Raw genomic sequence first — 15,801 nt, forward strand, 5'->3', positions numbered from 1 at the left:
CGGAGGACGTAAGAGAAAATTGAATTTTTGTAAAATCTTACCTGTAAAATTCCTTTCTCTGAGTCCTCCGACAGTCGCCGCCCCCGCCCCTCTTTGGGGTTTGGTTGTATACTCTACTGCTATTCCACTGAAACTGAGATATGGTTGCAGGAAGTAGGAGGGTATTGACTGAGGGGACCACCCCTTGAGGGTGGGATATGTTAAAAGCTTTAATGTTAACATATTCTGTTGCCTAGCTACTCCTTCGGAGCAAAGTCTAATACCCCATATGTGACGAATATGAAGAGGCGGCGACTGTCGGAGGACTCAGAGAAAGGAATTTTACAGGTAAGATTTTACAAAAATTCCGTTATCTCTTCTTCATGAGTACTTGGACAAAAGTGCTCAAACATCCAATCATCAGTAGCTCTTCAAATTGTTACACCACCACCTTAGTATGAATGTAAGCTTACCGAAAGCTGTGGACCCTCTTATTAAAGAGAGGTCAAATGCGCTTGTGGCCAAATACCCTGGCCGGTGTAATCACAGGACTCTCCCACCACTTTGGATTAGAAGTGTAGACTGTGCTCGTTATCCTGATATTAATCCAATGGGACCTCAATTAACATAATGAAAGAAGCTCCACATAGTGTAATATCGTAATGATCAATTTATTAGATAAAAAGAATTGCACTTACATGATAAAAAAAACAGCCAGCTGGCTAAAGTACAAATGCGTCCTGCACTTCCTGGAACACGCAATGACATTAGCACGTCACTCCACCCTACACGTTTCGTCACATGTGTCACTGTCTGGGGCACAAGCTGTTGTGACAGTTAGAGGGTTGAGGCAAGCCATTTACAAGGATCAGCTTTATTTAATTGATGTAAATCCTTCATCTAAAGTGTAGGCACCCTGAGGCAGGAAGGGTGTTACTGACTGTATCACCAGGTAAAAACAAGGGAAAAGGGAAAAAAGCCTAAGAAAGAAAACTAATGCAGCCTCCACCAATTCTTTGGTTTTGGTTTTAATACCACTATAAGTAGAAACGGCCTGCTTTTGTTTTTAATTGTAACCTTGGAATGAGCCCTAAGGAATGGAATCACTGTTCTCACTTATTCCCCTGTGTATGTCAATTTCAACTCGGATTAGTTTAAACATGTAAACTCCGTAGACATTTTCCTTCACGATATTCTCAGAACAGACTAGTGGATGGTGCATTTGATTGGTCAGGTTCATATCTCAGTGGGATGTCCTGGTCTATATCAGTAGAGGTCCTATGATCCCCTTCTTTTTCCTGTAAGAGATGGTGAAGTGATCATCTACCCAACTTCCCTTAATTTTCCTAAGGCCTAGGCTTGTATTCCTTTGGTTTGGTTTGTGAAAATTGATTTAGCTGGGTCAAAGGCATATAAGGTTAGCCTTCACCCTCCTGTCCTCTTCTTCCTCTAAAATGTATACTCATGGGGGTGGTATGCTTTAAATTGTAAAGTGGTGTGTAGTAATTATGACCAATGAAATATAGGAAGTATGACCATGGGTGTGTAGGAAGTATGGCTGGAAATATGAATGGGAGGGTATAGTAAATATGCATGGGGGTGTGTAGGAGCTACGACCAGGAGTATATTGATAGGATAACCAGGGTATATAAGAAGTTTGAATTGGTAGATTAGAAAGTATAACCAGGGGTGTTTAGGAAGTATGTTAAGGACAATAGGAAGTTTGACCAGGGGAAGTATGATTGTTGGTATGTAGGAATTATGGCCAGGAGTGTGTAGGAAGTATAACTGGTGGGGAGCATGTAGAGAGTATGTCTGGGGGGTATAAGAGGGAAGAATTAGGGTGTGGGACTAGGGGTGTATAGGAAGTATAATTGGGGGTGTATAGGAAATAATAATGGTGGTGTGTAGGAAGCATGACAGGGTTGTGTAAGACAAATGGTTATGAGTATACAGAAAGTATAAATGTCTGGGGTGTAGGAAGTATGACTGGGTGTGTATAAGAATTAGGCCCATGAACACATAGGAAGAATGAACAGGAGGAGTAGAAAGTATGAATGAAGGTGTGTAGGAGGTAAGTCCTGGGGTGTATATAGGGGGTGTGTTTAGGATTTTTGTTCAGGTGTAAAAAAAGAAAGTATGAATGTGAGATTGCTAATGTTTTCTGTCCTTTTTCTAATTTCACAAAATTATTAGATTTAATGTACCCCTTTGTTTCGTTTAGCAACCAAATAAACTGTACCATAGTAGGACTAGCAAATAAAAAGAATTTTGATTAGTTAAATGAGGTTGCTACCTTGCCCACGTCTCTCTACCTTATTAAATAAACCTAACAGTGCTTTTATAAGTTCGTCTCTTTTGTATAAAGAAAACAGCAAGTACTGGGTGGCCTAAAGGTAAATGATTGCACTAACAAAACACTTCTCATTGTCAAGGTCTCTGGGGAAAGAGCCATACAATTCGCTGAAAGGTATTCAACCTTTGTTGTTTTCTTATTTTGGGAACATGGTCAAACTATTATTTCCCAAGGTTGCCTTTGACCACTTCAGGGAGCTTTTTCAAAGAGAGTATCATGTTGCAAGGATCACACTGAAGGCCTCTGTACAAGGGTCATGTGTTTACATGCACAAAGTTTCTCTTGGGATGTTTTTGTTGATAGTATTGTGATGATAGGGCATACCTAGGCAGCCATGATCAATATATATCCATGACAAGTAAATATGATGCAATCAGCCCTTCAGGAGCAATAGACCTCAGGTGAAGGTCACTCTGAACACAATTAGTGTTTATTTTATAGAGGTAGGAGAAGAGCACAACTGAGACTTGTCTCAACTGACATCTCAAGGAAAGCAATAGTAAAAGTACAAAGTTTTTAAAGCTGTTCACTTATTGTTTGCTCCAAGAGTCATTTGGTAGGTATTTGGTGTTGTCACACAGGAAAACGTCTTCCAATATTAAGAAAAATGGCCAAAATGGGCAACAGTCCTTCTGTCTTAAGTAGATCTGTTGGTAGCTCAAGGCGCAGTGGTTCCAGTTCCAACCAACGAGAAGTTGGTTGGTTTACGCAAAAGTTATCACCTCTACAAACTAGGAGATAGATTTGTTTATTATTTTAATTTATTATTTATTTTTTTTACTAGTAATGGCGGCGATCAGCGATATTTTGACAATATATTACAACGAATTAATGGGAAAATGAATTATTTAACACCTATATGATATTTACAGTATATTTATGAATTGAACATTTTGAGAAAATTATGAACAAGAAATACTATATAGCACAGTGAGCTGACACTCTCACTAGTATTACTTTTTTTTTATTGAAAACCTTTTATTGGGATTTATTTATAAATATAGAAATTAATTACAAGCATAAAAATAAAAACACTTTGTATGCCTAAATTCGCACTGCACCCGCACAAAAGTCGCACAGGACCCTTTTTCCAGCCGCATCAGGATCGGATCGCACAGTGGTTCACACTTGTGGGATCCGATCCTGTGCGAACTGTAAAGATCGCACTGCGATATGCGATCAAACTGGGGGGCTTGTCGTTGCAAGGATCACACTGAAGGCCTCTGTACAAGGGTCATGTGTTTACATGCACAAAGTTTCTCTTGGGATGTTTTTGTTGATAGTATTGTGATGATAGGGCATACCTAGGCAGCCATGATCAATATATATCTATGACAAGTAAATATGATGCAATCAGCCCTTCAGGAGCAATAGACCTCAGGTGAAGGTCACTCTGAACACAATTAGTGTTTATTTTATAGAGGTAGGGGAAGAGCACAACTGAGACTTGTCTCAACTGACATCTCAAGGGAAGCAATAGTAAAAGTACAAAGTTTTTAAAACTGTCCACTTATTGTTTGCTCCAAGAGTCATTTGGTAGGTATTTGGTGTTGTCACACAGGAAAACGTCTTCCAATATTAAGAAAAATGGCCAAAATGGGCAACAGTCATTTCATATTTATGGTAATGATTCTGGTGCAAAACATACCAGAATTGTATCCTGCTGTCTTTTTATAAAGACAAAAACTTATTGATATGTCAGTGTCTCAGATATACAAAGTTATTATTATTATTACAGGCAGTCCCCTAGTTACAAACATCTGACTTGAATACAACTCATACTTATAAATGGAGGGAGACAACAGGAAGTGAAAGGAAATCTACCCCTAGGAATGGAAATTAACTCCTGTAAGAGTTATCATCGGAAAAAGAAGTTAGCTTGATTGGCTAACGAAACGCGTCAGCGTGTCGTCATCACACATGTGACGTCCAATGGGGACTACCGCTGCGAGCATGTGCCGTTGATGTGGCATTCCTCAGCTACTGGAGCGACAGGCGGGCTGTTTTGGAATGGGATCAGATGGCAGACGGCAAACGGCAATCATCTCTATATCAGCAGGAAACCTGAGTGACTTCTCAAACAGGAGGTGGTGAGTGCAATCCACCCCAGCGGCTATTGGCACAATTGCTGGACACACAGCCTGGCTATACTGAGTCACTCCTGCCAGTCGTATTGCATTACCTGCCTTGGCTATACCCTCCCAGCATGGGACAGCTGTATGCTACTTAGGTGGCTAACTTTCCACACATACCCGGTCTGCAATTTCATCAGCCCCATTGCTCCTCCTGCATATGCCATGGATTCTCCTCCCACAGAATGACAAAGGCTCCTGTTCATTAAGTTACTATACCAGATGTTGAATATTCAATTGACTTTTTGGCTCAACCAATTTTGGTCTGTGTGTCCGTGTGGTTGAATGAGATATGTGTGTGGCAATAGTACATGCAGTTGCAATCCCCCTTTGTGATTTGACAATGCTGTCATCTATTTTACCTTACTGATGTTGGTGATGGTCTTTGGAATTGTTGCATTCTTTTAATTAGTGTAGTTTTTAATAAAGGAGTTTTTATTATCCTCAGTGTCCTCAATAGTGTCTCTCTTAGGGGTTCCTTCCTCTTTAGCCTTTTTTTCACAACTGAGACTTATCTCAAATGGGATCTCAAGGGAAGCAATAGTAAAAGTACAATTTTTTTAAGCTGTCCACTTATTGTTTGCTCCAAGAGTCATTTGGTAGGTATCTGGTGCTGTCACACAGGAAAACACCTTCCAATAATAAGAAAAATGGCCAAAATAGGCAATAGTCTTCTCATATTTATGGTAATGGTTCTGGTGAAATATATACCAGAATTGTATCCTGCTGGCTTTTAATAAGGACGAAAACTTGTTGATATGCCAGTGTTCAGTAATCCTAGATGTACAAAGTTGTTATTATTATTACAGGCAGTCCCCTAGTTACAAACATCTGACTTACATACGACTCATACTTATAAATGGAGGGAGACAATAGGAAGTGAGAGGAAATCTACCCCTAGGAAGTGAATTTCACTCCTTTAAGAGTTATCATGGGAAAAAGATGTCTCCACTAAAGCTTTATTACCAATCCTTGTTTTCACAACAAACCAAAATTTTCAAGATCCAATTGTCACAGGGACAGAAAGTGAGGTGAACAGGGACACAGACAGCAAAACAAACATCACAGGGGTGTTACCACTTCCCTATGCAATCCAAAAAAAAAAAAAAAATTATATTTTTGGCTGAAGTTACACTTAACCACTTGCCGACCGGTCACATTGACCATACTGCGGCAAAGTGGCTCGATATCGTCCAGTGACGTAGACCTACGTTGCTGGACTCCTCACCTTGTGGGCGGCGCGCACGCGCCGACGGAGGCTCGCTTCCGCTGTGAGGTCCCGCTCTTCCCCGATCATTGGGGGTCGAGTGTGGAAATCCGCCCGCTTGTGTAAACAAAGCGGGCGGATCTCCTAAGTGACAAACAGTGACAGATTGCAGAATTCAGTATAGCTGAACCTGCGATCTGTCGCTGTGTCACTCAGTCCCCTCCCCCCACACACGTTAGTAAGCACCAGGCATACATTAACCCCTCCCTCTCCAATAAAGGAAACCCCTTCCCTTTACAGTAACAGTGCATATTTATAGCACTGATTACTGTAGTAATGTCACTGGTACCCCCAAAAGTGTCAAAAATGTCAGTCAAGGGTCCAATCTGTCCGCCGCAATGTCGCAGTCCCGCAAAAAAAAATCGCAGATCGCCGCCATACTAGTTAAAAAAAACAATAAAAATGACATAAATTTCCCTTAGTTAGTAGCTGCAATAACTTTTGCGCAAACCAATCAAAATACGCTTATTGCGATTTTTTTACCAAAAATATGTAGCAGAAAACAAATTGACCTAAAATGTTAAAAAATTTTGATTTTTACATTTTTTTGGGGGGGAATTTCATATAAAAAAATTTGAAAAATATTGTTATTTTTTCAAAATTGTCGCTATTTTGTTTGTTTATAGCGCAAAAAGTAAAAATCGCACAGGTGATCAAATACCACCAAAAGAAAGCTCTATTTGTGGGGAAAAAAAGAATATCAATTTAATTTGGCTACATCATCGCAGGACCGCGCAATTGTCCATTAAAATAACGCAGAGCCGAATCGCAAAATATGGCCTGGTCAGGAATGGGGTAAAATCTTCTGGTCTTAAAGCGGTTTTTTGTCAAAAACATGTAGCTAAATACATTTTGGCCTAAATATATGACAAAAATTGAATATATTGGATATTTTTTAACTGTCAAAGTAGAAAACTATTGTTATTTTTTCAAAAAATTTTTTTATTAATATCGCAAAAAATAAAAAGCGCAGAGGTGATCCAATACCACCAAAAGAAAGCTCTGTTTGTGGGAAAAAAAGGACGTAAATTTCGTTTGGGTACAGCGTTGCATGACCGCGCAATTGTCAGTTAAATTCGCACAGTGCAGAATCGCAAAAAGTGGCCTGGACGTAAGACAGTAAAATCCTTCGGTGGTAAAGTGGTTAAAAAATGTACCTGTTCCAACTTACATACAAATTCAAGTTAAGAACAAGCCTACAGACAAGTGACAGCTGGTTCGTTGGGGGTGCAGGGGTGCCGCCCCCCCATCCATGTGTCCGGCCCCCTAATCTGCATGCGGGGCGGGCGCTGGACGCATGGAGTTCAATGGGTTTTTTTTTAATCACCTGATTAGAGCCAGAGGCTCTAATAGGCTTCAGAAAAGGGTGGACCCGGGGCGCAGAGCAGTGCGCCCCGAGCCCACCCATTGTGTGACAATAGCGAATGAAAATTCGCTATTGTCACACGGATCCTCCTCCTGGCCAATCAGGAAGCGGGTCCAAGACCCACTTCTTGATTGGCCGAAAGGCAAAAACCATGCCATTAGCCGAGGAGGAGGCGACGGGAGGAAGCAAGGAGACGCTGCTGCCGCTGCAGGTAATTGCACTGGTCTGTCTGCATTGAAGGGGGCACGGCACGCTGGTCACTCTGCATTGAAGGAGGCACGGCACGCTGGTCTGTCTGTATTGAAGGGGGCATGGCACGCTGGTCTGTCTGCATTGAAGGGGGCATGGCACGCTGGTCTGTCTGCATTGAAGGGGGCACGCTGGTCTGTCTGCATTGAAAGGGGGCACGCTGGTCTGTCTGCATTAAATGGTGACACGCTGGTCTGTCTGCATTGAAAGGGGGCACGCTGGTCTGTCTGCATTGAAGGGGGAACGCTGGTCTGTCTGTATTGAAAGGGGGCACGCTGGTCTGTCTGCATTGAAAGGGGGCACGCTGGTCACTCTGCATTGAAAGGGGACACGCTTGTCTGTCTGCATTGAAAGAGGGCACGCTGGTCTCTCTGCATTAAAAGGGGCACGCTGGTCACTCTGCATTGAAAGGGGGCACGCTGGTCACTCTGCATTGAAAGGGGGCACACTGGTTTGTCTGCATTGAAAGGGGGCACGATGGTCTGTCTGCATTGAAAGGGGGCACGCTGGTCACTCTGCATTAAAAGGGGGCACGCTGGTCTGTATGCATTGAAAGGGGGCACGCTGGTCACTCTGCATTGAAAGGGGGCATGCTGGTCACTCTGCATTGAAGGGGGCACGAAGGCGGCACGCTGGTCTGTCTGCATTGAAAGGGGGCATGCTGGTCTGTCTGCATTGAAAGGGGGCATGCTGGTCTGTGTGCATTGAAAAGGGCCAAGCTGGTTACTCTGCATTGAAAGGGGGCACGCTGGTCACTCTGCATTGAAAGGGGGCACGCTGGTCTCTCTGCATTAAAAGGGGGCACGCTGGTCTCTCTGCATTAAAAGGGGGCACGATGGTCACTCTGCATTGAAGGGGGCACACTATACCTTAATTACTGAAGGCCCCTTTCACACTTTTGTGACCTCAAAGTCACGCAATTTTTACAGCGTTTTTTGCCGCAAAGCAATGCCTATTACATTTTTCTGTTTGCGCCCCCCCCCCCCCCAAAAAGAAATTTGAGCAACAGCCGCCACTGCTACAGACCCCATCTTGTTTGTAACCTGGGCACTGCCTGTATTATACAGGATTTATGTAGCACCAACAGTTTGTGCAGCGCTTTACAAAATGAAGGAAGAGATCATCTGATGGATAGGAGATAGTTGGTATCTCCTTGGGATAAGGAGTTCCAGATGATGTGAGAAGCTCGGGAGAAGTCCTGGAGGCGAGCATGGGAGAAGGTGACAAGGGAGCTAGAGAGCAGGAGGTCTTGGGAGGACCGAAGAGTGCCGTTTGGATGATATTTTGAAACTAGGTTAGTGATGTAGCTGGGGGCAGAGTTGTGGATGGCTTTGTAAGTTGTTGTTAGTACTTTGAATTTTATTAGTTGGGTCAGCGGCAGCCAATGGAGGGATTGGCAGAGAGGGGTACCAAACGCTGAACAGTTGGTAAGGTGGATGAGCCTGCAGCAGCATTCATGATGGACTGAAGGGGAGATAGCCTATGTAAAGGTAAATCAAGGAGGAGAGGGGTGGCAGTAGTCCAGGCAAGAGATAACCAGGAAGTGAATAAGAAGATTAGTGGTGTCATTGGTTAAAAAGGGGTGTATTTTGGAGATGTTGCGGAGGTTGAGGTGGCATGATTTGGACAGGGTTTGGGTGTGGGGCCTGAAAGGAGAGTTCAGAATCCAGGGTTACACTTAGAACCTTGGCATTCAGGGACGGGCTGATAGTGGTGCCATTGATCTTGACAGAGAAGTAAGGTCAAGGGGCATATTGGGGAGCAAAGATGAGCTTGAAAGTTTGAGTTGTTCCATGGAAAAGATACACTGAAGTTTTTTTTCCCTTAATGCAGAAAATGCATTAGGTTTAAATACCTTCAGGCTTTAGAAACACCTTAACTTTAAATAGTATACATCATATTCCAAGTTTCATAGAACTATATGTATATACGCATCCTTTTTAAGTGAAATAGTAGGTTGGACAAAAAAATCCACTCTGGCAAAAAGTGAAAAAGTAAAATGCCTGCCGGAAATGTAAAAAAAATGGTTTTAAGGTCCAACACACAATATATATTGTCCACTTTCAAACTCTCAAAAAAGCTAGTACATATATACATATAAGTTCCAGCAGAGGTAGTAAGTCAGTCAACAGTAAATGGCTTCAAACATGAATGGGACAAACATAAACTATGTTACCAAAAGTATTGGGACGCCTGCCTATACACGCACATTCACTTTTATGGCATCCCAGTCTTAGTCCGTAGGGTTCAATATTGAGTTGGCTCACCTTTTGCAGCTATAACAGCTTCAGCTCTCCTGAAAAGGATGTCCACAAGGTTTAGGAGTGTGTCTATTTGAATGTTTGACCATCCTTCCAGAAGCGCATTTGTGAGGTCAAGTATTGATGTTGGACAAAAAGGCCTGGCTCCACTCTAATTTATCACAAAGGTGTTCTATTGGGTGCAGGCCAGTTAAGTTCTTCCACCCCAAACTCCCTCATCCATGTCTTTATGGACCTTGCTTTGTGCACTGGTCCAAATCATTTGGTGGAGGGGGAATTTTGGTGTGGGGTTGTTTTTCAGGGGTTGGGCTTGGCTTAGATCCAGTGAAGGGAACTCTTAAGGCGTCAGCATATCAAGACATTTTGGACAATTTCATGCTCCCAACTTTGTGGGAACAGTTTGGGGATGGCCCCTTCCTGGTCCAACATGACTGTGCACCAGTGCACAAAGCAAGGTCCATAAAGACATGGATAAGCGAGTTTGGGGTGGAGGAACTTGACTGACCTGCATAGAGTCCTGACCTCGACCTGATAAAACATATTTGGGATGCATTAGAGCAGAGACTGCGAGCCAGGCCTTCTCTCCAACAGTGTGGTGTGAAGGGCTGGAAAATAAAACTAATTTATTTGATCAGCAGCAAGAAAAAAAATAACAAAGTCAATATTTTTTTTAAATACGTTGGGTTAAAAATAGTTAAAGTGGTTGTAAAGGCAGAAGGTTTTTTTTATCTTAATACATTCTATAAATTAAGATACAAAACCTTCTGTGTGCAGCAGTCCCCCTTATACTTACATGAGCCCCATCTTGATCCAGCAATGTGCACGAGAACCTCAGCTACCCGGGACTCTCCCTCTTGATTGGCTAAGACACAGCAGTGGACAGCATTAGCTCCCACTGTTGTCAATCAAAGTCAGTGAGCCAATAAGGAGAGAGAGGGGGTGGGGCCAAGTCGCCACTCCATGTCTGAATGGACACATAGAACAGCGGCTTGGCTTGGGTACCCCTATAGCAAGCTGCTTGCTGTGGGGGCACTCGGCAGGAGGGAGGGGCCAGGAGCGCCGGCAAGGGACCCAAAATTGGGAGGATCTGAGCTGCTCTGTGCAAAACCACTGCACAGAGCAGGTAAGTATAACATGTTTGTTATGTTTAAACAAAAAAAAAAAACAAGACTAAATCTCTGGAGTATTTGCTACCTCCTGGATCACTTCTTGTTATTTACAATTTACACTTTAATTGAGTGCTGACAGTACAGCTTTTGTTATTCTTCCAGCACTCTGACAGCAGACTTTTGCGACTATTAAAAAGTCTGAAAAAAGAAAAAAAATACAGCAATCACACATAAAGACTATGCAATATTATACATTTTTCTTTTTTGGGGTTTATATACACTTTGAGCATGATGGTATATCTTCACAATTATAACACTATAATCTGAATACCATAATTAAAATAATTTAGCTAAGAACCTTCTCATATTGCATACCTGGAAAAAGGTGTGAACATTATGGGTGACCGGGTATATCCCCTCAATTATCGGCAAACATTCTGAATATCCAACAAAGTAGCCTAACTTCAGAGCTTGCATGACTATTGTGGTCGCTGCAAACAGGACTATGCCACCTAGGAAGACAATAAGAAAACATATGTGACATTTTGTAGTATGGTCATTAATGGCGTGAGTTGAGTTTACTTAATTTTTGCCTTTATTTAATCCCTGCAAACTGGGTTACTACATTACTTTGAACCCATGAACCAGTTCAGGTAGGATTACAGGCACCTGGAACTCAAACATAGAGACATTAAAGTGTTTGTAAATGAAGAGGAATAGTATTGAGTTAAACTGGCTATAATAAGCAGTTTCTAAAATGTATTTAAAGTGTGATTTGCTATTGTAATTGGTGACTAGAATTGTACTTCCCAGCAAAATAAATTACACAAGAACATAATCCTTTGCCTCTTGAGATGCTGTCTTTTCAATCTCATTCTGCCTGAGAGAAGTTGTACGTGAGTTACTGAAATTGATATTGCCTAGGGTATGGCTCATGAGATCATCAACAATAAGTCAATGTCAAATGTGGTGAAAGTTTTAATAGAAAATTACTTTATGAATAATTATGTTAATTGTTTTTTTTAAATATATAAATCTACATTTTATATCTTTTTTTTTTATATAAAATCTTTTAATTCTTAATATTGCTTACACCCATCACACATGAATTGCAAGAGTTTTCTGAAATTTCTAAAGTGAATGCACAGAAGAAGCTGTTTGCCTTCAGACTCTCACTCTATGGTTGGAACTCCTTACAACCCTGTAACCCCTAATACAGCGGACATAAATAGGAAAGTTGCACTTAACTCATTTGGTTGTGCTACTCTGCTTTGTAAACAATAGGTTCTTTTCAAAAAACCTATCTCAAAAAAAGAGAAATAAACCTTTAAAAATTGGCAAGAGTTCCACCAACACAATATTCATAGCATTATATTCTTATCATAGCAATTGTAGCATTTCATGTGCTGCAGCACTGTATTATAAGTGTATCTACATTCCCCTTGCACAGTCTCACTTGTTCATCCTGCTTGTTATAGTGTCCTGTGATAGTGTCCTGTGATAGTGTCATGTGATAGTGTCCTGTGATAGTGTCTTGTGATAGTGTCCTGTGATAGTGTCCTGTGATAATGTCTTGTGATAGTGTCCTGTGATAGTGCCTTGTGATAGTGTCCTGTGATAGTGTCCTGTGATAGTGTCCTATGATAGTGTCCTGTGATAGTGTCCTGTGATAGTGTCCTGTAATAGTGTCCTGTGATAGTGTCCTGTGATAGTGTCCTGTAATAGTGTCCTGTGATAGTGTCCTGTGATAGTGCCTTGTGATAGTGTCCTGTGATAGTGTCCTGTGATAGTGTCCTGTGATAGTGTCCTGTGATATTGTCCTGTGATAGTGTCCTGTGATAGTGTCCTGTGATAATGTCTTGTGATAGTGTCCTGTGATAGTGCCTTGTGATAGTGTCCTGTGATAGTGTCCTGTGATAGTGTCCTATGATAGTATCCTGTGATAGTGTCCTGTGATAGTGTCCTGTAATAGTGTCCTGTGATAGTGTCCTGTGATAGTGTCCTGTAATAGTGTCCTGTGATAGTGTCCTGTGATAGTGCCTTGTGATAGTGTCCTGTGATAGTGCCTTGTGATAGTGCCTTGTGATAGTGTCCTGTGATAGTGTCCTGTGATAGTGTCCTGTGATAGTGTCCTGTGATATTGTCCTGTGATAGTGTCCTGTGATAGTGTCCTGTGATAGTGTCCTGTGATAGTGTCCTGTGATAGTGTCCTGTGATAGTGCCTTGTGATAGTGTCCTGTGATAGTGTCCTGTGATAGTGCCTTGTGATAGTGCCTTGTGATAGTGTCCTGTGATAGTGTCCTGTGATAGTGCCCTGTGATAGTGTCCTGTGATAGTGTCCTGTGATAGTGCCCTGTGATAGTGCCCTGTGATAGTGTCCTGTAATAGTGTCCTGTGATAGTGTCCTGTGATAGTGCCTTGTGATAGTGTCCTGTGATAGTGCCCTTTGATAGTGTCCTGTGATAGTGTCCTGTGATAGTGTCCTGTGATAGTGCCTTGTGATAGTGTCCTGTGATAGTGTCCTGTGATAGTGTCCTGTGATAGTGTCCTGTGATAGTGTCCTGTGATAGTGCCTTGTGATAGTGTCCTGTGATAGTGTCCTGTGATAGTGCCTTGTGATAGTGTCCTGTGATAGTGTCCTGTGATAGTGTCCTGTGATAGTGCCTTGTGATAGTGTCCTGTGATAGTGTCCTGTGATAGTATCCTGTGATAGTGTCCTGTAATAGTGTCCTGTGATAGTGCCCTGTGATAGTGCCCTGTGATAGTGTCCTGTGATAGTGTCCTGTGATAGTGTCTTGTGATAGTGTCCTGTGATAGTGTCTTGTGATAGTGTCCTGTGATAGTGTCTTGTGATAGTGTCCTGTGATAGTGTCCTGTGACAGTGTCCTGTGATAGTGTCCTGTGATAGTGTCCTGTGATAGTGCCTTGTGATAGTGTCCTGTGATATTGTCCTGTGATAGTGTCCTGTGATAGTGTCCTGTGATAGTGTCCTGTGATAGTGTCCTGTGATAGTGTCTTGTGATAGTGTCCTGTGATAGTGTCCTGTGATAGTCTCCTGTGATAGTGTCCTGTGATAGTGTCCTGTGATAGTGTCCTGTGATAGTGCCTTGTGATAGTGCCCAGTGATAGTGTCCTGTGATAGTGTCCTGTGATAGTGTCCTGTGATAGTGTCCTGTGATAGTGTCCTGTGATAATGTCCTGTGAAAGTGTCCTGTGATAGTGTCCTGTGATAGTGTCCTGTGATAGTGTCGCAATTATGCTGCACCATTCCTGAGTTCAGAGCAGAGCTGTCACTCTCATGTTAGTTGTGCCTGCTTGAACTACAGTGGGATAAAAAATGTTACAGGGGAGCATGGCTATCAGCATTGTCACTGCTGATTCACACACTTGTAGCTTGCCAATCAGCACCTGGACAAACCCAGTCCTGCCCACTACTTTCTGGATTGACAGCACTGCCACTGTTGCTGAAAGAATGTAAAGGAAGTTTTCCGTTTACTTCTTAGGGCTTGTGCATCAAACAGTAACTGGATTTGGCACTTATTTAGACTGTCATGCAGAAGCCTTTAGCTGTACTTTAACCACTTAAGCCCCGGAGGATTTGGCTGCTAAAAGACCAGGGGGTTTTTTGCGATTTTTTACTGCGTGACTTTGACGGACAATTGCGCGGTCGTGCGACGCTGTACCTAAACGAATTTCACGTCCTTTTTTTCCCACGAACAGAGCTTTCTTTTGGTGGTATTTGATCACCTGTGCGATTTTTTGATCATGCGCTATAAACAAAAAAAGAGCGTAATTTTTGCAAAAATAACAATATTTTTCACTTTTTTTTATATGAAATTCCCCCCCAAAAAAATGTAAAAATCAAAATTTTTTAACATTTTCGGCCAAATTGTTTTACGCTACATATGTTTGGTAAAAAAAATCGCAAAAAGTGTATTTTGATTGGTTTGCGCAAAAGTTATCGCGTTTACTAACAAAGGGAAAGATTTTTGTCATTTTTGGTGTTTTTTTTTTTTTAACGAGTAATGGCGGCGATCTGCGATTTTTTTTTTGCGGTACTGCGACATTGCGGCGGACAGATCGGACCCTTGACTGACATTTTTGACACTTTTGGGGGTACCAGTGACATTACTGCAGTAATCAGTGCTATATATATGCACTGTTACTGCAAAAATGACACTGGCAGGGAAGGGGTTAACTTTATTGGACAGGGAGGGGTTAAGTGTGTCCTAGGGGCGTGTTTCTAACTGTGCAGGGACATGGCTATTGGTGTAAAAGCAAAGATCAACGGTTCTACATAGTAGAACTGTCAGATTTTCATTTTTACACCAGGGAGAATGACGGGCGGCTTGTTTACATAAGCCGCTCCGCATCTCTCCCTTCACAGGAGCGATCATAGTGTGACCGGCGGACATCGAGTCCGCCGGACACACGCACTGACTTGTCTGTGAACGAGCCGCGGCGGGCGCGCGCCCGCCCGCAATAGGCTCGCAAGTCAGTGACAGGCGAGTGACATATCGATACGTCACTCTGCCTGGCTGGGGCTGACCGCCGCAGTATATAGTCGTGCGGCGGTCGGCAACCGGTTAACCACCCCATACCCCCACACAGTAAAAAAAAAAAAAAACAGCAAAGAGGATGAATGGCTGTCATTGAGCTTTCAAATTTCACAGTCACATTGCACAGAGCCAATCAGAATGGCTCTGTATCTTGTAATCATTTTGAACCAATCACAGTTATCACAAGTATAAACACTGGCAGCGTTTACAAACATGCAGCCCATTCACAACAGAGGAAGGTGAGTGGAAGACAGAAGTGAAAAACAGAAAGTTTGTAGCAGATTAATGCCTGGTTCACACATATACGAATTGGATGTGGGTTTCCCTGCATCCAATTCCCATGACAGAAGAATGTGATTGGCTCAATGGTGGGTGTGGTCCACATCTGGAAAGAGTCCTGGTGAGAATCCAGGCTGAAATTTGGACCTGATTCGCACCTGAATTGGTGAACAGGGGTTCACCTGACCCCATGATGTGAGCCGCGGCCGCAGCATGTGTGAACCCAGCTTCAAGGTGAGGTTGG

At 42.5% G+C, this 15,801-nt stretch overlaps 1 protein-coding gene across 1 annotated transcript in view; it reads right to left on the reverse strand.

Annotated features, from left to right (window-relative positions):
• LOC309551724 (proton channel OTOP1-like) overlaps positions 1–15,801 on the reverse strand; it is a gene marked incomplete at both ends in the record, with an annotated part of 131,897 nt that overhangs the window by 101,748 nt on the left and 14,348 nt on the right. Inside the window, one exon of the mRNA XM_082252409.1 lies at positions 11,095–11,231. Within this exon, the coding sequence (XP_082108535.1) occupies positions 11,095–11,231 (137 nt within the window). The remainder of the gene's footprint in view (positions 1–11,094; positions 11,232–15,801) is intronic.

Source organism: Pelophylax lessonae (genome assembly GCF_965119305.1).
Source record: "Pelophylax lessonae genome assembly, chromosome: 1".
Lineage (NCBI taxonomy): Eukaryota > Metazoa > Chordata > Amphibia > Anura > Ranidae > Pelophylax > Pelophylax lessonae.